The sequence below is a fragment of the Dermochelys coriacea genome, chromosome 8 (genome assembly GCF_009764565.3).
Source record: "Dermochelys coriacea isolate rDerCor1 chromosome 8, rDerCor1.pri.v4, whole genome shotgun sequence".
Taxonomy (NCBI): Eukaryota; Metazoa; Chordata; order Testudines; family Dermochelyidae; genus Dermochelys; species Dermochelys coriacea.
Window position 1 is genome coordinate 36594941 of NC_050075.1, and position 24956 is coordinate 36619896.

Sequence of the window (24956 nt, forward strand, 5' to 3'; positions counted from 1 at the left end):
ACACACACACTGACAGCACTTCAGTGAGCTCCACAGACAAGCAGTGCCCACCTCTCTGATTTACATCCAAGCTCTGCCCTCATGGAGTCAGTGAAAATGGTTAACCCTGATGGGTGAGAGATGTTCGAACGCTATGTAGTGCCTCACACTGCATTATAGTCTCTCAGAGCCCTGGGCTGCCATGGGTCCGTACACACATGGTCTGGTATTGTTTCCCTGGCAGCAGCAATGCCTGATTACTTTAGAATCTAAAGTACAGGAAAAAGTGAAAACTGTGTGAGGGTGGGGCTTGAATTCCTTTCTGACCCCAGCAGCTGATCAGCTTACACCCTGGAGCATGAGGTTTCATTCCCTTTGGATGCTGTTCTCTTTCTTTATTAAAGGCAAAAGACAATGTTAGCACAAACCCGGATTGGCTGGGGCACATGCAACGAGGATGCTTAAGTGGGCCAGAGCACAGATCCTCCCCAAAGCCCTAACTGCCACACGCCTCTCCAGCACAGATCACCCACTGACCTTTTCACCTCTCGGGCAAACGGCTAGTATTTCTGCATGGCTGGACACAGACAAAAACAGAGACCATATGACAGAGAAACTGAGGTGTTTTCAGCACCCGGGCCACTCTGTCCCCCTTAAAGTCACCACAACTTGAGATACACAAGTTAAGATTCCTATAGTACTATTATCCTTGGACACGCTGCACATATATGCTGAGATTTAATAGCAACTAGTGATCCTGGGGGCCTCTACTGTTGGATGCCCAAGGTGAGACACCTTAAAGGGGGACCGATGATCAAAAAGTGTGATGCTTCCCGGCAGGTCTGAGATGAGGCTAACTTAAGCAGCCCAGAACTGATACGATCTAACAGTAACCTATGCCAACAAACCTGCCCCATCAGAGAGTACAATCAAATGACAGGAATTCATACAGGCACACAATCAAACCAAAACCATGTAAAGCTATGTATGGGATGACTCAGTCTAATTACAATTATGCTAGGCATGAGTCTAATCACTGAAACTGGCCACAGCACGGTTACCATCCCCCTAAACTCCAGGCATGACAGACATTCTGCGCTGTACACAAGAACAATATTTATTCGTGAAATTGTGCAGGCTTTGCAGCTATAAAAGTAAAGATCTTTCCAGAGCCAGAAACAGCCTTTTTGTTTTGTTTTTTGTGGCGAGGCAATAACCCAGAGCACAAACCTCGCAATCAGAACTTCTGAATTCTATTCCCAGCTGTGCCACTGATGTACTGTGTAACCATGTGAAGATCATTTAGGCCAAAATATTCAACCGAGGCTGCATAAGACAGCACCTAACTCCACATTCCTATGTGCAAGCAGCCAGATTTTCAGAGGTGCTCAACTCCCAGTTCCTTCACTGGGAGTTCTCAGCGGTCAGTGTTTCTGCAAATTAGATCACTCATTTTAGGCACCCAAGAATACAAGAACATAAGAATAGCCCTACTGGGTCAGACCAAAGGTCCAGCTAGCCCAGTATCCTGTCTTCCAACAGTGGCCAGTGCCAGGTGCCCCAGAGGGAATGAACAGAACAAGTAATCATCCAGTGATCCATCCCCAGTCACTCATTCCCAGCTTCTGGCAAACAGAGGCTAGGGACACCATTCCTGCCCATCCTAGCTAATGGCCATTGATGGACCTATCTTCCATGAATTTATCTAGCTCCCTTTGAACCCCATTATAGTATTGGCCTTCACAATGCCCTCTGGCAAGGAGTTCCACAGATTGACTGTGCACTGTGTGAAGAAATACTTCCTTTTCTTTGTTTTAAACCTGCTGCCTATTAATTTCATTTGGTGACCACTAGTTCTTGTGTTATGAGAAGTAGCAAACACTTCCTTATCTACTTTCTCTACACCAGTCTTGATTTTATAGACCTCAAACATATCTCCCCTTCACCGTCTTTTCCAAGCTGCAAAGTCCCAGTCTTATTAATCTCTCCTCATACGGAAGCCATTCCATACCCCTCATTTTTGTTGCCCTTTTCTGAACCTTTTCCAATTCCCATATGTCTTTTTTGAGATGGGGCGACCACATCTGCACACAGTATTCGAGATGTGGGCATACCATGGATTTATATAGAGGCAACATGATATTTTCTGTCCTATTTTCTAACCCTTTCTTAATTATTCCCAGCATTCAGTTCACTTTTTTGACTGCCGCTGCACATTGAGTGGATGTTTTCAGAGAACTGTCCACAATGACTCAAAGATTTCTCTCTTGAGTGGCAACAGCTAATTTTGACCCCATCATTTTATACGTATAGTTTGGATTATGCTTTCCAATGTGCATTACTTTGCATTTCTCAACATTAAATTTCATCTGCCATTTTGTTGCCCAGTCATCCAGTTTTGAGAGATCCTTTTGTAGCTCTTCACAGTCTGCCTGGGTCATAACTATCTTTAGGAATTTTGTATCATCTGCAAATTTTGCCACCACACTGTTTACCCCTTTTTCCAGATCATTTATGAATATGTTGAATAGGACTGGGCCCAGAACAGACCCTGGGGACACCACTATTTACCTCTCTCCATTCTGAGAGCTGACCATTTATACCCGTCCTTTGTTTCCTGTCTTTTCACCAGTTACCAATCCATGAGAGCACCTTCCCTCTTATCCCGTGGCAGCTTACTTTGCATAAGAGCCTTTGGTGAGGGACCTTGTCAAAGGCCTTCTGAAAATCTAAGTACACTATATCCACTGGATCCTCTTGGTCCACATACTTGTTGACCTCAAAGAACTCTAGTAGATTGGTAAGGCATGATTTCTTTACTAAAACCACGTTGACTCTTCCTCAACAAATTATATTCATCTATATGTCTGACAATATTGTTCTTTATTATAGTTTCAACCAGTTTGCCTGGTACTGAAGTCAGGCTTACAGGCATGTAATTGCTGGGATCACCTCTGGAGCCCTTTTTAAAAATTGCCATCACATTAGCTATCCTCCAGTCATCTGGTGCAGAAGCTGATTTAAATGATAGGTTACAGGCAACAGTTAGTTCTGCAATTTCACTTTGAGTTCCTTCAGAACTCTTGGGTGAAATACCATCTGGTCCTGGTGATTTATTGCTGTTTATCAATTTGTTCCAAAACCTCCTCTAATGATACCTCAATCTGGGACAGTTTCCTTAGATCTGTCCCTAAAAAGAATGGCTCAGATTTAGGAATCTCCCTCACCTCCTCAGCCGTGACGACTGATGCAAATAATTCATTTAATTTCTCCACAATGGCCTTATCGTCCTTGAGTGCTCCTTGAGCATCTAGATCGTACAGTGGCCCCACTGGTTGTTTAGCAGGCTTCCTGCTTCTGATGTACTTTAAAAAAAATTGCTATTACTTTTTGAGTCTTTGGCTAATTGTTCCTCAAATTCTTTTTTGGCCTTCCTAATTGTATTTTTACATTTCATTTGCCAGTGTTTATGCTCCTTTCTATTTTCCTTACTAGGATTTAACTTCCACTTTTTAAAGGATGCCTTTTTGCCTCTCACTGCTTCTTTTACTTTGTTGTTTTAGCAACAGTGGCTCTTCTTTTTTGGTTCTCTTACTATGTTTTTTAATTTGGGGAATACACTTAAAATAAGCCTCTATTATGGTGTCTTTAAAAAGTTTCCACACAGCTTGCAGAGATTTCACTTTTGGCACTGTATCCTTTAATTTCTGTTTAAGTAACCTTCTCATTTTTGTGTAGTTCCCCTTTCTGAAATTACATGCTACCATGTTGGGCCACTATGGTGTTTTTCCTGCCACAGGGATATTAAATTTAATTATATTATGGTCACTATTACCAGGTGGCCCAGCTATATTCATCTCATGGACCAGATCCTGTGCTCCCCTTAGGACTAAATCAAGAATTGCCTCTCCTTTGGTGGGTTCCAGAACCAGGTGCTCCAAGAGGCAGTCATTAAAGGTGTCAAGAAATTTTATCTCTGCATCCAATCCTGAGGTGACATGTACCCAGTCAATACGAGGATAATTGAAATCCCCCATTATTATTGAGTTTTTTATTTTAATAGCCTCTCTAATTTCCCTGTGCATTTCACAGTCACTTTCACCATCCTGGTCAGGTGGTCAGTAATATATCCCTACTGCTATATTCTTATTATTAAAGTGTGGAATTTCTATCCATAGAGATTCTGTGGTACAGTTTGATTCATTTACGATTTTTACTTCATTAGATTCTACGCTTTCTTTCACATATAATGCCACTCCCCCATCAGCATGACCTGTTCTGTCCTTCCGATATATTTTGTACCTTGGTATTACTGTATCCCATTGATTATCCTCATTCCACCAAGTTTCTGTGATGTCTATTATATCAATATTCTCATTTAATATGAGGCACTCTAGTTCACCCATTTTATTATTTAGACTTCTAGCATTGGTATAAGCACTTTAAAAATGTGTCTCCTTTTAGCTGTCTGCCATTACACTATGTAATTGAATGGGACTCTTTATTTGATAGGGTCTGATCAGACCCTGCCTGTATTTTAATCATTTTCCATCCTCTCGTCCTCACTAGGACATAGAGATTCTCTATTAACAGATCCTCCCCTAAGGGATGTCCAAACCACGTGCTTCTCCGCTCCGGTTGGCTTTCCCCCAGCCCATAGTTTAAAAACTGTTCTACAACCTTTTTAATGTTAAGTGCCAGCAATCTGCTTCCATTTTGGTCTAGGTGGAGCCCATCCTTCCTGTATAGGCTCCCCCTTTCCCAAAAGTTTCCCCAGTTCCTAAAAAATCTAAACCCCTCCTCCCTATACCATCATCTCATCCATGCATTGAGACCTTGCAGTTCTGCCGGTCTATCTGGTCCTGCACATGGAACTGAAAGCATCTCAGAGAATGCTACCATGGAGGTCCTAGACTTCCATCTCTTACCTAGCAGTCTAAATTTGGGCTCCAGGATCTTTCTCCTATCCTTCCCTATGTCATTGGTACCTACATGTACCACGACCACCGGCTCTTTCCCAGCATTACATATAAATCTATCTAGATGTCTTGAGAGATCCAAAACCTTCGTACCAGGCAGGCAAGTCACCATGTGGTTCTCCCAGTCATCACAAACCCAGCTATTTATGTTTCTAATGATCAAATTGCCCATTACTAATACCTGTCTCTTTCTAATAGCTGGAGTTCCCTCCCTTGGAGAGGTATTCAGTGCGAGAGGATACCACATCATCATCTGGAAGGAAGGTGCCAACTATGGGATTGTTTCCCATAGTTTGAAAAATATGGTCTTCAGGTTTTCTGTGCTTACTGATCTATAAGATAGGTATGAGAATACTTACCTAGCTCAAAGGCTATGTTATGAAATTTACTTACAAAGCTTTGAGAGCCTCAGCTGAAGGGAGCTAAATACAGGAAATATATAGTAGTAAAGTTGCTGTTTGCTGATGGTGAAATTGAAAACCAGCAAACACTGGGTTCAAGTGGTTTATTTACTTTATTTTATTATCTCTTGGCGAAATGCTACAAAGCCCAAATTTCTAGCATTGCTTTTCACATATGCTAATCTGCTTGCCTGATGGAATTATTGGTGGAGTCATTCATGAATCATCTCCATTAGTCCACATACAGAGAGTGGGGAAGTATAATTCCACTTGCCTCACAAAGATTTCTGCAAGCACAGGGCAGTTCAGTTATAACCGCACTTCCCAAACTTCAGGAAAAGGAAACCAATTTATGCCCCAGAGACAGGGCAAAGGGGATTGTCCCGTGGCACCAGCCCCAGAGAGAGGACGAAGAGCAAGTCATTGCCAGTCCAGGAGACAGGTCTGCCTCACACATTGCTGAGTGGGGAGATTGTGCGCTGGGCCTGCCATGAGGAAGGTGCTGTGTGCACCCCATTGCAGCGGGCTGGTGTTTGTGGCAGGGCCGTGGCTTTGCCTCCATCCCTGCTGGGGAGGCTTGAGCCTCAAGGTGCTCATAGGAACTGTAGTGGTGTCTGAGGTTTGCATGCGGGGCAGCCCCTGGTGTCCTCCCCATCCTGGAGAACAGCAGCGCCTATTCCAAAGGCATCTTTGTCAGATACCCGACTAACATGGTTCATCAGAAGACTGGCCTAAAATACAGAGGGTGAGCTCCAGCTCTGTTGGGGGAGGGGATGAGAATTGTGCATGGGAAGAACTTGGACAGCTTAGCAAGTTTCTAGGAAATGGGGTGTGGAGTCCCAGGATGTACAGATCCTTCTGCAATACCTCCCCAACCTCCTCGCTCCCCCCACTGGAAATACTGACTTATTTCCACACTTCCAGCCAGTAAAGCAAACCCCCATTGAATGCTGACTGGGGTATTCCTATCATCTGTGTAGACGTAGTGCAGGGGGACTGTGTGGACTGAAAGGTTGTCAGGCCTTGATCCCTGTGTCTGGCCAAGCTGTGCTGAGCACAGACCTAACACAGAGCATGAGGTGAGACAAAACTCTTTTTTATGGTTTGGTACCCAGCTACCTAGAGTAGCCTCAAGGCTGCTCTAACTTCTGCAGGCTGCCAGTGGCCCCCAAGGTGCACTATGTCAGTGGGGGATAGTCAGAGCCAGTCCAGGGTGATGTATTACTGAGCATTGATACTGCAGCAGCATCAAGAGGCCAACTGGATTGGGCCCCATTATGCTGGGTGCTGTACAAACATCTAGTAAATGACCATCCCTGCCACAAAGAGATACCTGGATGGCGTAGGGTCAGTGTATTCCCTTGTGCTGAGGCAGCTTTGCTAATCTGTGACTTCCACCAGAGAAATGCACAGGGACCACAGTGGGGTCAAGGGTCTGACTGTCTGAGGGTAGGGTGTATAGGGCTGTTGGAGAGAAGAATACACCGCCATTTATCATGGATTTTCCCTGTAATTCACTAAGTGTTGCTTTCTGGAATGAGCCGTGTATGAACTCTAGTTTACCTGCACTTCTTCCTCTATTGCTAGATTTACTTGGTCTGCCCGCTGCACACTGGAAGTAGCAATGAATCTCTATGTATTCCCCCTTGCCGTATGGCTGAGTATCCTGGCTCTCTGGGTAAGGTATTCCACAGGCACCTACCACAATGACCTCTAAACATCTCACACCAGCTAACCGGAGCACACTGCGCTGATCTCATACCTCCATCTCCTCACACTTTCTTCCTCTCCTCCTCTCATGGTGCTTTTCTCCCTCTTCCCTGAATCCTCCCGTTGTGGTGTGATCATGCCTACCCTTCCACTGAAACAGGTGAGCAGACACACTGCAAACAACACCGTGGTTTCTCAGCACAGGTACGGTATAGTTTACTTACAGGAGATTAAAACCGGGTGTGCTGGAGGGAACCTACAGTGATCGGACCTTGACAACACCTGCAGAGGAATCAGGCTCCTGAATAACTTCTACAGACAAAGTAGGACTCGGGTAGCAGCAATCTGAGCAAACAACAATTCTTATCTGTACTGTGACACTGCCCATTGATAACCGGATTGGCCCTGCAGAGTTTGCTCTGTCATTGCAGAAGGTAGAGTTCCTTTATGGCAGTATTTGGACAGGGAAGGTCACTTTTTAAAGGGATCTCACTCATCCAGATGTCACACAGCAATCAAAACAGGCTCCCACGCAACGACTGACCAGACCTGGCCCTTCTAAGCTTAGCAGACCAAGACTTTTCTCAAGGTGCAGGCCAATCATATTAGGCAGTAGCGTTTTCCGCAGTGCCACAGAGAACATGATGGGGGAGGTATATATTTACAAAGCACTTTGTCCTTTCAATACCACCTGGCATTCAAGGCAATTTCATTATCCAAATAGATGAGAATTCCTAATGATTCTCAGATGCAACCAGACGTGACCATCACCCCTGGGGTGCTGTGTTATGGGAACAGGTAACTTAATTGCTGTGGATAATTCTAACCAACGTATTCTGGAAGACAGAGAAAACACCAGGAAGGAGCATGTGCCATGCCTGCCTCTCAACAACAGGATGTTGGTATATCTCAGACTAGGCAAACAAATTAAGAGCTGTCAGTGCAACCCAAATATGGCTCCTGAATATGGCTTCAGTTCAGCAAAGTACTTAAACCCATGTCTCACTTTATGTTTGTGCATTGCTGAATCGGGGCCTGTATCAGGAAGCAATCAAACAGCAAGTGTGTTTCCCCTAAATACCCAGGTTTTTACACTGTGGGGTAATTCAGAAAATATACACGCAGTAGTTAACATAGGACATGGGGAGAAAGTTCAGACAAAGACTGGATGTCACAGTGACCTGAGGAGAAAACTCTGTAGAAAGGGCAGCTGGAAAGAGAAGTTTAGACAGAGAAACTCGCAACCTGTTGGAAGGGGATTAAGATGTTTGTATTATGGTAGCACCTAGAGCCCCAATGGTGAGCACGGCCCTATTGTGCTAGGCACTTCACACGCACACGCACACAGAGCATTTCCAGTATAAATAGACAAGTCAGATAAAGAAAATCCAAGAGTCCCCCATTTTACAGATGGGAACTGACAGCCTAAGTGACTTAGCCAAGGTCACATGGGGAGGATATGGCAGAAACAACAATCAATCACAGATCTGCTAACTCCCAGTCCAGTGCTTTAACCACAAGCCCATCCTTCCCCTGTTTTGCCCCCAAAGGAGAGGAGGGATCACAGAAAAGGGAGAGCGGAGGCACTCTGCCTCACTGATGAGGAGCTGAGCTGGACACAAAAGCTAAGGCCCCAACCCTCCAGAGGCCAGTCTTCAGGCTCTCTAGTTTATGACAGCATTAATGGCCCCTTACTTGCCTCTAGCCTGCAACAACACCTCCTTTACACTGGGCAGTAGATAGGATGGCAGAGAGCCACCTTTATACCAGCTGGGGCTCCCTTGGCATAGGGGCTGCCTGTGACAGCAACTTTACTCTGAGTGAGGCAACGTCACCATAGCAGGGCCTAACTGCAGGGGTTAACTCCAGTCCGAGAAACACTATCACAGCCAGAGCAATTTTAAAAGAAGGGTGACATAAGGGGGGCAAACAATGAGAGGGGAGGCTGTGTGGGGCAGGGGTAGCTGTTAAGCAGAAGCCCTGTCAAAGATTTCCAAGTCGATGGGGGCTGGGCACAGTTCCCTATTTAAAATGAAAGAAGGAAGTTGTGAGTGTCCAGGCAGCTCTGTGGTCCTGCTGATGGGTCAGGCTTGGTTATTTACTGAGCATGCTGGGAGGAAACCCATCAGCTGATCTGACCCAAGCATCCTCCTTGAGAGCATGACACCCCATGATAACTCACACCTTTCGGGAAGTGCTGGTCACAGGCAGGAGAAGCAAAGCCAGGCTGGGCAAAGCCCCCATGCATCCAAAGAGACTCACCAGGAGACTGATACACCAGGAAATTAATTGGAGCCGATCAGGACTATGACGCCGTATGGGAAGAAGGGGGAACTGGAGATTATACTTTGGATCTACCATAGGTCATTGAAACAACAGTGTGAGGTAGCTGAATGGTATCCAAGCCTGAACTGCGAGTTTCAGATTTAGAGTAAAAACAACAAGGAGTCCCTGTGGCACCTTAGAGGCCAACAAATTTATTTGGGCAGAAGCTTTCGTGGGCTAACATCCACTTCATCAGATGCATGGAGTGGAAAATACAGTAGGGAGGTATAAATGCACAGCATATGAAGAGATGGGAGTTGCCTTACCAAGTGGGGTGTCAGTGCTAACGAGCCAATTCAATTAAGGTGGAAGTGGGCTATTCTCAATAGTTGACAAGAAGGAAGGAAAAATTACTTTTGTAGTGCTAATGAGTTCAATGAATCAAGGTGGCCCATTTCAAACAGTTGACAAGAAGGTGTGAGTATCAGCAGGGGGAAAATTATTTTTTGTAGTGACCCATCCACTCCCAGTCTTTATTCAGGCCTAATTTGATGGTGTCCAATTTGCAAATTAATTCCAGTTCTGCAGTTTCTCGTTGGAGTCTGTTTTTGAAGTTTTTTTGTTGAATTGCCACTTTTAAGTCTGTTACTGAATGTTCAAGAAGACTGAAGTGTCCTCCTTGAATTGGCTCGTTAGCGCTGACCCCCCACTTGGTAAGGCAACTCCCATCTTTTCATATGCTGTGCATTTATACCTCTCTACTGTATTTTCCACTCCATGCATCTGAAGAAATGGGTTTTAGCCCACGAAAGCTTATGCCCAAATAAATTTGTTAGCCTCTAAGGTGCCACAAGGACTCCTTGTTGTTTTTGCTGATACAGATTAACTCAGCTACCACTCTGAAACCTGTTACTATGCAAGACACTGGATTTAGAGTAGGATCCAGGGGTTACGGAGGGGCCTGGTTCAGCGATTTAGAACAATTAAAAAACCCTTTGTTTCCTGAAATCTTCTGCTGCGTCTAGAGTTTCACATCAAACACAGACCTTTTTTCTGCATCACCACTGCCTTGTCACTGACCTGCATAGCCTCTCTTTACTCTAGTGACCCATTACAATGAAGAGCTGGTAGGCAGTGAAAGGGCCAGGGCGGACTTCAGGGTTCACTGTAACAATGACATGGGGAATTGGTGAGGCCTTTCAATACTAGCTCCCTAAATTACAGATACAAATTCCAGGCATGTGCCTAAATGAGAGAGTTTGCCCATGCCAGTCATGGGGTTCCATGCCAGGTGCAGGCGCAGTATGTGACATTTAGCCAGCTAGCCCCGAAAAGTTTCCTCTGCGCATAGCTTCATCTGCATTAGAATTTGTGCTCTGATGGCTTGATTGATCATTCTCAATGCATGTCATTTGGTCACGTTGGTATGTGGCCCCCATGTGCCTCTGTGAGTGATAGACGGCCTTATGTTCAGAGTATAAGGAGCCAGCATGAGAGTTTCAAAGCTATTGTTTTCTGAGCACATGTGTTTGGACAATGGCTGCAAATACAGAGATCGGCGCCGTTTCAAATATTTGTGGGATGGTGGTTGTTGGGTTGCGTGCTCTGAGTGCCTAGTGCTGTACAGCATGACCCTGGTAGAGCTGTGCACCCCCGATGCTCATTAACACCCTGGGAACGGAGAATGCTGAAGAGCTCGTCAGATCAGACACCTTTACCAGAAATCATTCCCTAGTGGAAAACCTCCTTCTGGGAGGTGAGCAGGAACCTAACACATTTACTGAATGCTGCTAACTGAAGTTTGGTGACAGCCGGAAGCCATGGTGAGGGGGCCAAGGGCCCCTGCCCCCTCTGTGGACCCGCTCCTGCCCCACCTCCTCCCCGAGGCTCCACTCCCAGCCAAGCTGGAAGCCAGAGCAGAACCAGGGAGCCAGGTCCTCTCCACCTGCCCATGGTGGGGGGGGGCCAGACAGTAGCCCCCAGCCAATGTCCCCACCCCTGTGGGGAGTGTCCACAGCTCCCCATAGCTGCCTGCATGGCTTACCTCAACCCAGCTCCAGCCAAGGGGCGGGGCCTTGGAGCCGCAACCCAGCCATGGTAAGAGCCACCTGGGCAACTGCCTGGGCTCCCCAGCTGGGCTCCAGTTGCTGGTATGGCTGGTGCGTGGCCTTAGTGGGAAGAGGTGGGGCAGGGGTGGGGCCTGTGGCAAAAAGTGGGAGGACCATGGCCTCCTGTTCCAGCACCCCTGCCGTAGGCTCCATCTGCACGTGGAGCTAGTGATGTGATTCCCAATTCAGACGAACCAGCATATCTAGGACAGCATGGGCTGAGGCTGGGGCTAGCCACCTGCATATGTATGCAGGGAGCATCCACAGGTACATCCCAAGCCACCGCCCGTGCCACCACAGCCACATTGCTATTTTTAGGGCGCTAACTCGGCAGAACTAGCGGAGGTACATCCTTGAGAACTGAGAATCATGTGCCCAGCTCCAAGTGTAGATGTATGGCCCTGAAGCTGCACCGTGTTCTTTGCTCAGCATCAGGGCTGTGGGTCCTGGACTGCAGTGAAGAAATGCTAGCCATTCATAGGAGATCAGTCCCTTTAAAGTCAGCCAGAATCTGCATCTTTCTCTCCAGGGATGGGAGAGCCATAGGAGCACTCCTCTGAAAGCCTACTGCATGGATACTGATTTTCCACCTCTGGAGAATCAGAGCGAGGAATGGGGTCAGGAGTGCAGTGAACAGAGAGAGATGGCCAGCAGTACTAGGAACAGGAAAATCAGTCGCTCTGAGAATTTAGGCAGGGGAAAGGAGAATGGAAAACCCAGCTGCAGTTCATAACAGCACTGGCACTCAGGGCCTTTCATTGTTTGAGAAAACGTGTGCAAGCACATCTGCCTCCCAATATCTCTGAAACAGTTCAGGTTCTTTTGGACAATTGGTAAGAGAAACCCAGCATGGATTGCCAAAGCAGGACAATTCAAACTGAATCTTTCCTGCATTTTTAAGGCCTGAATTTGCCATCACTTCTTAGCCTGCTCATGGAAAGAGTGACCTAGATACCTACCTGGGTCCAACCCAAGCTACTACTCCTTTGAACTGAAAGACCATGATCAGGTCTTAGTAAAGTAAAACTGACTGGCTTCTACACCTGTCCAGTGAAAACAATCCAACTGCAGGCCCAAGTTCTGCCCAGACACCAAGTGACAGTGGGAGTAGGACAGTTCTGCTACTTGGAGGGCACAAAGTGGTTCAGAATATCAAAGATTGAGGAGTGGTAAATAATAGACCCCTGACACAGATCACTCGGTAAGTGGAGCAAAAGCAAACATGAGTTAAGTCTAGGGACAAAGAATGGAGGCAGTACTATTTAGGGGGGAGGAGGGACCTCTATCCTGTGAAGCAGGGACTGAAAAAGATGTGGGGGTCATGATGGATAATCAGCTGAATATGAACTTCCAGTGCAACACTGTGACCAAAAGAGCTAATGCGATCCTTGGATACACAAACAACCATCTCCAGTAGGATTAGAGAGATTTTGGCTCTGTGTTTGGTTCTGGTGTGACCACTGCTGGAATCCTGTGTCCAGTTCTGGTGTCCACAGTTCAAGGATGATAAGTTGGAGCGGGTCCAGAGGAGAGCCACAAGAATGATTAAAGGATTGGAAAACATGGCTTACAGTGATATGCTCAAAGTACTCAATCTATTTAGTTTAACAAAGAGAAGGTTGGGGGTAACTTGACCACAGTTTATGAGTGTCAACATGCAGGACAGCCATTTGATAATGGGCTTTTCTATTTAACTGACAAAGGTATAACATGATCCCATGGCTGGCAGTTAAAACTAGACAAATTCAGACAGGAAATAATGCACACATTTTTAAACAAACAGTTTACCAAGGATCATGGTGGATTCTCCATCACAGCCCATTTTAAAGTCAAAGATCTGCTCTGGTTGAAACAGGAATTAATTCTGGGTAGGTCTCTAGCCTGTTATACAGGAGGTCAGACTAGAAGACCACAGTGATCCCTTCTGGCTTTATAATCTAGGGATGTAAAGTGCAAAGGGAGGAGCATGGGCAGGTCAGGGCCATGATCAAGTGTCTATAAGTACCTGGATACAGTGAAATTCTCAGCATGATTCCCAGTGACACGGTGGCCTCCTGCATCCACAGGGCAGCTCAGCTATGCTCCATAGCACAGGAGGACTCTGTTCCTGCTGAGCATACTGGGGGCTGTTTGCAGGAAAGGGATGTTGTGCCTTCGGGACCGGTTCTCCTTCCAAAACCCTCCTGTTCCTCCTTTCAATAGCATCATTATTGCTATTACCCGGTAAAGCCTGGATCCTGTGTTTGGGCTGCCATAGAATGCTTTGCTTGTACTGCAGGACAGGAAAAACCAACATATTCCTGGGGGTGAATGTGACCTGTGGCATGTTACCTGCTGAAGCTAGTAAAGGTCCTTCTTCTAATCTAGTGATATTGGGTGGCCTTTTGAAAAGGCCAGGCCTGCGCACTCCTGAAAAGGTCCAAGAAAACCCCCTTACCAGGAAATCTCTCCCACTCGGACAAAGAAGCTGCTCTCAGGCTGCAAAAGCACTAAGCCATCCATCAGCCCCTCTGCAGGGCTTGGCCGTGACAAGCACCATCTCATATCACCTTATCCCAAATACTGCTTCCTCACAGCCCTTGCCTTACCCTAAAGGATCCCAGAAGAGCCCAGAAAGGCCCAATCCCTCCCATACTCCAGAAAAAAGAACTTGCCTCTACCCACCTAATGGAGGAGTCACCCTGGCAAAGGAGCAGCAAACTATTCCTTCCCTCTGACTCCTTGGAGATGCTGCAACAGAGAAGCTGATTTAAAGATCAGTTCCTGAAAGGGAGCTGGGCTAGCTTGGTGTGCTGAGACATCACATGAGGTGAAATCCAGCCCTGTGCAGAGGAATGCACAAACCTAGGCACACCTGCAACCTTTTTGGCTTAAATTGAATTTCTCCCATCTTCACCAGCATGTCTCCCACCCCCACCAAACATGGCAACATCCACTCCCACCCTTTCCTGTCCTCTCCCCAGTGCCCTTTTCTTGGTCCATCCTGATGGGAATCAATGGGATAAGGTGCTGTATGTGCACCCCCTCTTGCCAAGGCATAGCATAGCAGGGTGCATCTCATAGCCCTTCTGGCGGTGCTTTTTTGGCCAGACTGACGCCTCCTACCCTGCTCCCTCACCACCTCTTCCCAAGCCTCCCACACTGGGTCTTCTCTGGCTCAGCCCTTCAGCCAAGTCCCAGATCAGATCAGTCCCCTTCCAGGGTTCAGCTCAATTGCAGCTCCCTTACCCTTATAGGTTGTAGCTCAGAGCTCCCCCCAGGAGCCTAGTCTGCTCCCTGTAGGTCTTCCAGCATGAATTCCTCAAGCTCTTCCAAGGGGAACTCCCCTTTATTCCTCCCTCCAGGGTCTTCCTCCCTCTCCTGAGCTCCTGGCTCTACTTAAACAGTTATCACCCTGCTTCACTGCCACAGCTGGAACCGATCCTTCTAATTAAGCCCCATTATGGCCAGCTGGGGTCACTGATTAGCCCCTGTGTCACCAGCTCATCAGTGAGTCTGAGGGACAGCTGCTAAGTCATGGGCAAGGCTGAGGCCAGCTTGCCTCAAAGGGCCAGCCGGCCTGTGACAGGTGTGTTTATATGCTAATAAGATGATTTACTCAGCTCTGGAAATAAAAACAAAAAATCTTGTTTCAGAGGGTTCTTCCTTTCCAAAGCAATCTTTCCTGGGTGTTTGGTTCTGTCATTGTACTGCACACACCTATTGCTTTGTAAGAGGTAGTATGAGCCAGGGGTAAGATGCTTGCCTGGGAGTCAGATGATCTGACATTGTCCCTCCCATCTTTGTCACTGACCTGCTGCATAACCTGGGGTGTCTGCTTCCCTTCCCACCGTTGTCTCTCTTTGCTTGTGAGACCATAAGGTCTCTGGGGCAGGGACTGTCATGTCTGTACAGCACCTAGCGCAATGGCTCTAACATGGCCATTGCCACTGGCACTACTGTAATGTGAACAATAAGGATCAACTTAAGCCATTGGTCATTACTGTGCATCTTGACAACTAAAATTGTAGTTTTAAACAAAGACAGTAGTATTCCTGGGAAATTTGGGTCTACTTCTGTCAACTGTCATTGTGTTCATTTGATCAGGCTCTTGCTGTAACATATACACACTTGTGGAATTTCATTTGTCATCAGATGGAAGGTTTTCATTTGTCTAAACATGCCCAGCCTGAGTGTAAGATGCCCACAAAATTTTTGTAATACTACACCTGAGTGACAATACCTAAAGCCCTGCCCCCTCACCACCTCTTCCTATGGTCAATCTAGCCAGGTTATTTCCATGTGGTCTGAAAACATTCTAGGGGCCCCATTCTGTGCTTAGCAATTCATGTGGGCATTTGGGCACGCGATTTATTCCGGGCTATTCCCAGAACAACGACCACCTAGCAGTTTGCAGATCTAGCCTCGTGTGCCAACAACATGAACTTGTATTCTGGCCTTTCGGCCTGATTCTGCACTCCTTTACATCACATCACTCTTAACATCAGTGGGGTTATTCCTGATTCACATTGGTGCAAAACCTTTTATACTGAATGGTTAACAAATACCTTACATATGGAAGAGTTTTAACTTAGTCAAACCTGCAGAGCAAAGAAAATTTTTCTTTTCCATGGACCGAATCCAGAAAAGATTATTACTAATTATTAATTATTATTATTACTATTATTTTATTATTAAGCCTTTACTTGGTTCTGATGGAGGAAAAACTCCTACTGACTTTACTGGGCATTTTGCCAATGTAAGGACTGTATAAAAACTGAGTAATTTGGCCCTATGTTTTTAACTTGTTGCATTCAGAATGTAAAACTTTGTTTAAAAGCTAAGTTTAATAGTTTTGCTCCACAGCCAGTTTCATCATTATTTCAGTTACAAGCTTGCTTTTAAGGATACGTAATGCCCCTGTAAAAATCCACTCTGTAGATCTAGTTGTATTAGTTCAGATATAGGATATACTAAGCTGTGTACTCCAATATGTATTTATCCAAAGAGACATAAGTTTGAATTCTGTTCTCATTTACACTGGTGCAGCCAACAGAATTACTCTGGATTTTTCAAGGGAGTAACTCAGAGCAGAACTTGCAGTGTAATCACACTGCACAGAATTTACAATCTACAGAGATTGCTTCACCAGCGCGGAGCTCAGCTGGTGACATTCCATCGCCTTTTCCATTACTCATGACTTTCTCCAAAACCCTTGTTTTGGCCGAAACATCACAGGCTTGGTCTCAGCCCCACAGGTCTGTTTGTAGTAAGAGGGTGGGGAAAATATATTTGCCTGTCTTATCAGGCAGCAGAGCTACCATGATCACGAAGGTGGTTTTCCCAGGGTGAGGATCATCCATTGACCCCTGTGATTTCCCCAAATGCGGGAAACTCTGCTGCATAATTTCTGAGACTATTTTCTTATCTTTTTGTCACTTGCAATCAGTGAGACCCCGGCCATCTGTTCTACATGGGCATACCCTTATGCCTACACAGAGCCCCATTAAAGTCAGTTAGACTCTTCGTAGGCACACTGCTCTGCCCACATGGATCTGCTTGCAGCCTGAGTCTCAGATGTTACTTAGTCATTTTTCCCCCTCCATTAACCATGGAATGTTATTTCTTTTATGATGAAAATTTACAGGGAGGGAAAATTAAAGACATGTTGCACTCAAAAACAACTGGAGCTAGCTTCGCTGTCTGTCAATTTATAAGAAAAATATAATGAAATAGGATTAATGCTGTAATTTCTGAATCTGTTATTCATCTCAGCTGCTACAGTCCATTGGAACATGGACTGGTATTTTCTTTCTTTCTCTGCCTGTGAAAACCTTTTAGTGACATGTTCTCAGGTTTTGCAGTACTTGAACTTTACAAAGGTGGTTCCATAGACACTTCCCCACCTACCCTCAATGGTGCAGATCACCCCCTCTTTCATTCACCATCACATAATATCTCATTGGCCACTCTAGCAATTCCTTACCTAGCCAATGGACAATTAGGAAAGCACTGAGTGTATTTTTGGCTGTCATGTAATGCAACCAAGCAGCTGAGAACAAGGAGAGCCAGTGGCATGTGATCAGCCAACACTCCAGTGAGACTAGGGCTTGAGAATCATTGCTTTGAATCAGTAAAAAACAAGAATATTTGGAGATGAGCATCGATATTACCCACCAGAACCCATAGCAAACAAAAATCAAACCTTTCCAAGCTTAACAATAAGGGCCAGCTCTACAGTTTTTGCCGCCCCAAACACTGAGAGAAACTGCTGCCGCGGACGACAAGAGGAAGAAGCTGCCACCGATTTGCTGCAGCAGGCAGAGGAACTGCCGCCCCTTTCGAACTGCCGCCCCAAGCATCTGCTTGGAACTCTGGGGCCTGGGGCCGGCCCTGTTAATAACAAAAGTACCACGTGGGCTCAAAACTGTAGCAGAAGCACAAGGACTGTAGCACAACAGCAGCAGCAGCAGCGTGCTCTAGGACCTGATGCTGCTCTTAGTTATAGTGGCGTAAGCCAGCAGTAACTCCATTGAAATCAACTGTATTACACCAGAGTAAAAGCACAGTGCACAAGTTGAGAAACAGGCCCACAGAACTATAGGGATGGAGGGATGATATAGGCTCCACGCTGATGCAGCTGTTTATGGCTGAAAGCCCCGGCCCTTTTTTTTCTATTTCTTTTTCCCCTCCCCCCAATTCCCTTTTACTTACTCACTCTTTCTTTCATTAAACCAAAATTAGGGGAATTAAATACAAAATATTTCATGAACATAATGTTAAAGCTGAAATATGTGCTAGCCAAAGCCAGTGTTCCTAGCCCAATGCTAACTCAGACAGGCTGCACATTCAGGGCTGAACCCTGTGCAAGATTGATGTGAAACTGGTATGAGTGACAGGAAGAGCAGAGCTTTTTAACTCCCCAATTTGGACATTTCTCAGCTCTGAGGCTATGTTAATGGAAGTTTACATTGCAGAAAGCTGGCACTCTCTAGCAATCTCTTGATCCCCTTAGTGACAGCACCTTATACCTATCCCATACAGAGCTGGCACCGTCTAGCAATCCTGTCTGGACCTGACACAATAGTGATCTCACATAGAGTCAGTGCTTGTAGTGGGGCTGCTGCCCCACTCCAAGAGATAGGGAGTTAAAAGCAGCCCTTGGAGAGGGCTGTTGCTGGGACCCAATTAGAAAAGGGATAAAGTAAGAGCAGCTGAGGGAGGGAGGCTGGCTGGCTAGCTGGCCCCACGTGTGGCTACCTCAGTCAGGGCACAACTGGCCCTGATAAGAGGGCAGTGAGCCAGGAGACAGAGAGGCTCACTGCAGCTTTGGAGTGGAAAGGACCTAGCTTCCTGGGAGCACAGGGTACCTGAAGCAGAGAAGTGCTGGGAAGCTCCAGCCTGGCAAATCCCCAGGCTGAGGCCTTGTTAAGGCCTAAGGGGGTACTGGGGCTGCAGAGGTGCAGCCTGGGGATAGGCTTGCCAATCCCCTTGCCAATGATGAGTGGCCATCACAGACTGCAGTTTGCCCCAGAGAAAGGAGGCTAGATGACAACTGGCAGTAGTCACTGAGGTAAGGTGGGCTTAGAGCATTGGGGATTCCCCTGGGAGGGGAGACACAGAGTGTGGGGGTACTGCTGTGGGAAGAACCCCAAGATAAGAGGGAATGGGTCTGGGAGGGACACAGGAGCCTGAGGCAGGAGAGACAGCAGCCTGCTGGAGGCACTCCGAGTGCTGGAATTGAGCTAATTCCAAGGTTGACCAGCAGAAGGCGCCATGGCGGTGAGTCAGTGATCTGCTACAGTACTCTGTAAAGATTCCCCCCCCCCCCCCAGAGCTTGTTGTAGATCCCATCCCTGGCGCTCCATGGTGATCCTGCGTGCTTTCAGACTGCCTGATTTGCGTCAGTCACAGCTGCAGCAGCTGTGTGTGTTTATCTACCCGGAGTGGCACTGTGGGCGGCACTGTGACCTTTCACAGGAAACTGTACAAGAAACAAAATTCCCTCTTTCAAAACTTCGACATGTCTCAACTAGCAACCAATTTTTACAAAACAAGAAGGGAGCTGTCAACCAAGACCTGTCAGTGACCGAGTGCACAAATCACGCTACCTCTCTGAACCTCAGAGACAAAAGCTGCCAGTTGGCAGGAGATCGCTTAGCCAGCTAACTCTCAAACAATCTAGTCCATTGCCATCTCCCATCAGGTCACCTAGACTAGAGTGAAACTCTCTGCTTGGGAAGGGGGCGGGGCAGCAGGACAGGGTCTGGGGAGGGCTGTGAAATCAAAGAAGTGTTCCCTTCCCTAAAAAAAGCAAGCAGGAGCTTGTGCCTAGTAGCACAGGTTCCATCCGGTTTGCCGTCTCACTCAGGAAAGTGTGTGTGTCCCTCTGCTGCTGCCTGTGCACTTTGCCTTGGTCAGGGTGCAACTTTCAGCCCATCTTGTTGTGGGATTGGGCCTTTTGTGTCAGGGAATGCTGCCCTACGGAGATAACCTCTACGGAGATTTGCCTTTTTATTTTCCCCAGTGGCCAGGACAATGTAAATAAGAGTCAGGAAGCTGCCTCTTCACTCTGCTTGATCATCATTCACAAAGTAAACATTGAATGACCCTTCTTGCCATAAACAGCCAAGCTGAAATTGTTACTACCAGAAGAAGCACTGTCACGGGATGCTAGAAGAGAGAAAACACTTAGCACGGGGGAGTTAAGGCAAAGGAGGAGCCAGAGCTGCTATCAGAGCAGAGGAGGAGAGAACATCCCCCCCAAAGCTGTAAACGTGACCTCTTTGTCAAATGTCTGCACTGATGACAATGGAGCGCTTCTCCTCAGGCAGAGAAATCCAGGAGCATGAAATGAGAAAACCCTTTCATCTCCAGTTTCCTCTGTGATAAAATTACGGTGACCTGGTGCTTTCCTATCTTGGGAACTCTATCCTTTAAAAGTCACATTGAGATCGCTGATAGCAACAGTTTGAGTGGACTGAAAAGTCCTCAAATAGCAATGAAGTGTCAGACCCCTTACAATAATGAATATTGCTGAATGTATTCCCCATCTGTGCATTGATATTAGCAAGTAACATTCTTTTCCACTTAGCACTATAATAAATGGATTATTCCTGCGCTGGGACCTTGCTTTCCCTTTCCCATTTTTTGTTTCATGTTTTCCTTCCATTCGTATCTCAATTATCCACACACAGGAACCAAAGTGATGCAGAAGAGCATACGAGTGGCTCCCTGAATCTTTTCTGCAAACTGCATTTCCAAGCTGGATTTGCCAGTCATTCCCACTGCAGTTAGCTTTCTACTAAACGCACTTTTGTTCAATGAACAAACAGCCTTTCAATACCCAGCAAATCCTCCTCTCGGGGATTCCTGCATTGGCATTAGTAGGAGCTGGTAGCATAAAATGGTGATGCATTGAGGGGAGAATGCCTCTCTTAAGCTGGGCATGTTTCCCTTTTATGACTCGGGGCATGTTCAGTTCATCAGCATTCATGATAGGTTTGTAGCTTAGCATTCTTATAGATTTTTGTGGGGTGGGTGTGGCATTTAAAACACAAAGACAAATTGATTCTCAAGCAGTTACGGAGCCATTTTAATAGGCGTATTGGAAAACCAATTCATTACCCATTCAAAGCCGATTATGCCACCCTTACTCTCACTGAGTAGCACCTTACTCCTCAAGAAGTCTCATTGAAATCAATAGTAATAGTAATAAAATACTGCCCAACGTCAGGTAGGATGGCACGATCTTCCCCTGAGATTTCCCAATATGAAAACCACAGGATACCCTGAGATCCTAGCACAATTCCTCAGATCCACTTGATGGATTTCCAGAATCTGTCATCATTAATTAACTAAAGAGCCTGACTGCAGCCTCTGCACCAAACGGGAGCTCAGGGCAGATCTCCAAACCCACATCTCATCTGCATTTGTGTCCAGAGGGCCCCACAAAGTGGGCAAGGTCCGGTCAGGAGGAGCATAGAAACACAGCACTGATGAAACCAGCAGGCCAGATGCATGCTTTATGTCAGGGCCATAACACCTAGGCCTTGTCAGGCCGTAAGTCAGCAGTGGCATGGTACAGTGCCTAAATCCTTTTCGAAAATGAGATTTTAGCACCTAAATCAGTTAAGTGTTGGCAATGCTATGCACAGCAATGCCTAAATAGCTTTAAAAATCTGGGCCTAAGTGACTGACCATAGTCAAAGCTCCATGCAACATGCCTCTCGCATCCCTGGTATGGTGGTCCGACAGCTCTCTCCTGCAGGGCTGCAGCCTGAATGCACTGAGCCCTAACACACAGGGAAGGGGGCTGCTGCCTGTTTGTTGGGGACGTGTCTATGATTCATAGTGTCACATGAAAATGTTTTGTGGAAGGTTCTCGAGTCCTTTTCAGGCCTCATAGCAGGGAAAGAAGTTTTGCCTGGCGCAGACAAACCGTTACCCTGTGCAGAACCTAAGGATAGGCAGGTAAATGCTACAAGTCCAAGAAAATGTTTATGGTAAAAACTGGAGATCAAGTGAAAAACGACTCTGTCTGGAAGGCACTGCAGCTTCCCCTCTCTAAAAGACAATGGCACAGTGCCCGAAAGGGCTACAAGAATCATGAGTAGCTGCAGGGGCACAAATTGGGGAGCACAAAATGAAGAACACAAGAAAAATCCCACAGATGGGAAACAGTCCTGATTGCAGAACTCTGTAATACAAGAGCCCCCAAATTCTACCTAGGATCATGTTGTGAGAAACCAACTCATTTCCTGGAATGACGCCTCAGAGAGCAAGACTGAGTGCTGCTGGTGCTCTCTAGGTACTGATCCATGGCTCTTTCTTGGGATTTGCAAAGGAACCTAGGGGAGTTAGGTGCCCAAATCCAATTGGCACTCAATGGGAGCTGAGCATCAAACTCTCCTAGGCTCCTTTGAAACTCCCAGCCCAAAAGAATACTTGGAGGAGGTAGGATTCCTGCTGCTGCTGAAGAGACACAAACTGCTGGGGGAACCATTCTCTTAGTACACCGTCTCTACTTGTCAGCCACATGGCTCAGGTGTGAAAAGAGGGCAAAAGATATTGCACCTTAATGCAGCAAACTCAGCCTGCTCTCCCGCATGGACCCACAGCCGGGCTCGTAATGTCAGTAAACCTACAGCACCATGGTCAGCGAGGCATCATGAGGATGGCCAGCCTACTCCACATTAGCATTCACGGCACCATGGCAGGGCCGTGGAAAGGGAACCCATCTTGGGCCATGAAGGATAATCAGCTGAACATGAGCTCCCAGTACGACCATAGGGCCAAAGGGGTTAATGCAACTGCCTCATGAGTAGCCATCTCCATTGAAGCTGGAGCTGGGCACAGCCCCTCCTCCCTGAGGGACTTCCTACTCCCCAACACATGCCTGGAGTTTGTCCTTCTCCACAGGCCTTTCCCATAGGGCCTGTGCAGACCCTGCCGGGCCGCCCTGCCTGGAGAGCTTTCCTCACACTCTCCTTCTTCTGCTTTGGCTCTGCTGATTCAGGAAACTTCTTACTCCTTGCCAGTGTCTACAGGCAACGCTGCAATTCCCTGAGCTTCCCCCCTTCTTTGGTACTAGAAGCCCGATTCCTCTGAGGTGGGGCTCACCATGTAAACCAGGTTGGCTTAGCCCCAGGCTCTCCAGCTCATGTCATCTATCCTGTTACAGGGATCCTCGCATGTATAAATAGGGCAATCTCGAGTAGGAGCAGAGAGGTTATTGTATGTCTGCACTGGGCAGTGGTGTGGCCATGGCTGGAATCCTCTGTCCAGTTCTGGTGCCCACAATTCAAGAAGGGTGTGGATAAACTGGAGACAGACCAGAGAAGAGCTCTTAGAAAACATGCCTTATAGTGACCGAACTCCTTGAGTCTAAGAGAAGGTTAAGGGGTGACTTGATTACAGCCTGTAAGTACCTACATGGGAACAAATATTTGATAATGGGCTCGTCAGTCTAGCAGGAAAAGGTCTAACATGATCCAATGGCTGGAAGTTTAAGTCAGACAAATTCAGACTGGAAAATACGCACAAATTTTTAACAGTGAGGGTAAGTAACCGTAGGAACATGGGCTGTGGTGGATCTACATCAGAGGCAATTTTTTAATCAAAGTTGGATGTGTGTCTGAAGGATAGCTGTAGTTCAGACAGGAATTAATTCAGGGAAGTCCAATGGCCTATATGATACAGGAGCTCAGATCCAATGGCATGTCTCTTCTGTCTTAGAATCTAACCCTAACTCCAGTTCTCTATCCCACAAAAAGCATTTCAACCCATGGCTGTAGGATCAATAACTTAGGTACAATGGCCTGGGGACTGCACACCTAGAGGTAAGCCAGAGCCATGGCTGGGACAGAGCCTTAGAATGACATGTCAGCTGGAATACCTCTGGGCTCAACACACCCATCCTGGGAACCCTGCCTCCTGAGACAGAGCTGCTCTCCATGCACATTGTCTTTGCCCCTGAAAAAACATCTCTGGGAAGCAACAGAGGAGATTCCACCCAATGGCATGGCATCAAGGCCTCTTCCCTAGGTTGCAAATCATGTAATTGGTTTATCCAAGCAACCTGCCCTTCATATAGCACTGGAGCAGAGTTCCCCCACATCAGCTTCAGCATTCGGTTCTCTGGGCCTCCCCTGCTCTCTATTATCCTTAGGCCATTCAAGGTTCTCATCACACAATTCAGCCATCACTAGAATGTCCTTTTCTCCCTCCAGAGTGGGCTTGCCACCGCTCCATCCAGGTGTGATTAATTTGCTTCTGCAGTACCCTTTTGTGGCCCATCCAGGCACAACTCAGCCAGTCACAAGGCTCTGCTGGTAGGTGGCTGTCTCTTGGAGGTCCAATGTAGCTGAGCTTTTGCCTTCCATTCAAGGCACGCTTCAGTCCTACCCCTTCCAGAGGACTAAGGTCCAAAAGAAATCAGGAAAATCCACAAGTCAAAACAGGGTCGTCAAATGAACAGTACTTCAGCTGGTCTTCCAGCACCCAGTTGTCTCTTCCACCAGGAGGTTTATTCGACCAGCTAGCTAAGTCAGTCTCGGGGCTGAAACCATGCTTCTCTCACACCAGGAGAAGTAGATGTCTGTTCTCCTTCCCAGCCACTCCTGAACTGGGCCAGGTGTCCTCCTTTTATCTCCCTCTCTCTGCCTGACAGCTGCTGCCCGGGTAGCAGGGTGAGGCCAGCTGAGGCCACAGGTTCTCATTAAGTCTCCCCTTGGCAGTGTGGGACCCGTCTGCCCCATCACAGTGGGATGTCTTCTCTTGCACACTGAGCAAAATAAAGTTTCTAAGTTTGCCGCTCTCATGTTACTTGGCGGAAGTCTGACTGAGAAGTCTTTCTGAAGGGACTTTTCACTTTCTAGGAACTACCCTTTTCTGCCCTTCGAGCCCTTAAGCAGCTCTCACTGTTTCGTTTTCTTCCTTCATTCTGGAGAATTGCTTTCCTATGGCATTTCTCAGTACTCTTCACACCTGTGTTCTTTTTAATCTGTAAGTATTTCTGTCAAGGGCAGCTCACC

At 46.8% G+C, this 24956-nt stretch overlaps 1 protein-coding gene and 1 pseudogene across 3 annotated transcripts in view; one reads left to right on the forward strand and one right to left on the reverse strand.

Moving 5' to 3' along the window:
- NRG2 (neuregulin 2) overlaps positions 1–24956 on the reverse strand; it is a 293165-nt gene that overhangs the window by 179819 nt on the left and 88390 nt on the right. The window contains exons 1-3 of one of the 3 annotated variants that reach the window (XM_043520452.1): positions 14671–14855; positions 14107–14172; positions 13448–13714 (exon numbers count right to left, since the gene is read on the reverse strand). The exons of 1 other annotated variant lie outside the window; for it this stretch is intronic. In XM_043520452.1, coding sequence (XP_043376387.1) covers positions 13448–13502 — 55 coding nt within the window. In that variant the 5' untranslated portion in view covers positions 13503–13714; positions 14107–14172; positions 14671–14855. Of the gene's footprint in view, positions 1–13447; positions 13715–14106; positions 14173–14670; positions 14856–24956 lie in introns of those variants that run through there. One more of the 3 variants, XM_043520453.1, reaches the window with a different exon arrangement.
- LOC119860836 lies at positions 16719–16838 on the forward strand (annotated as a pseudogene).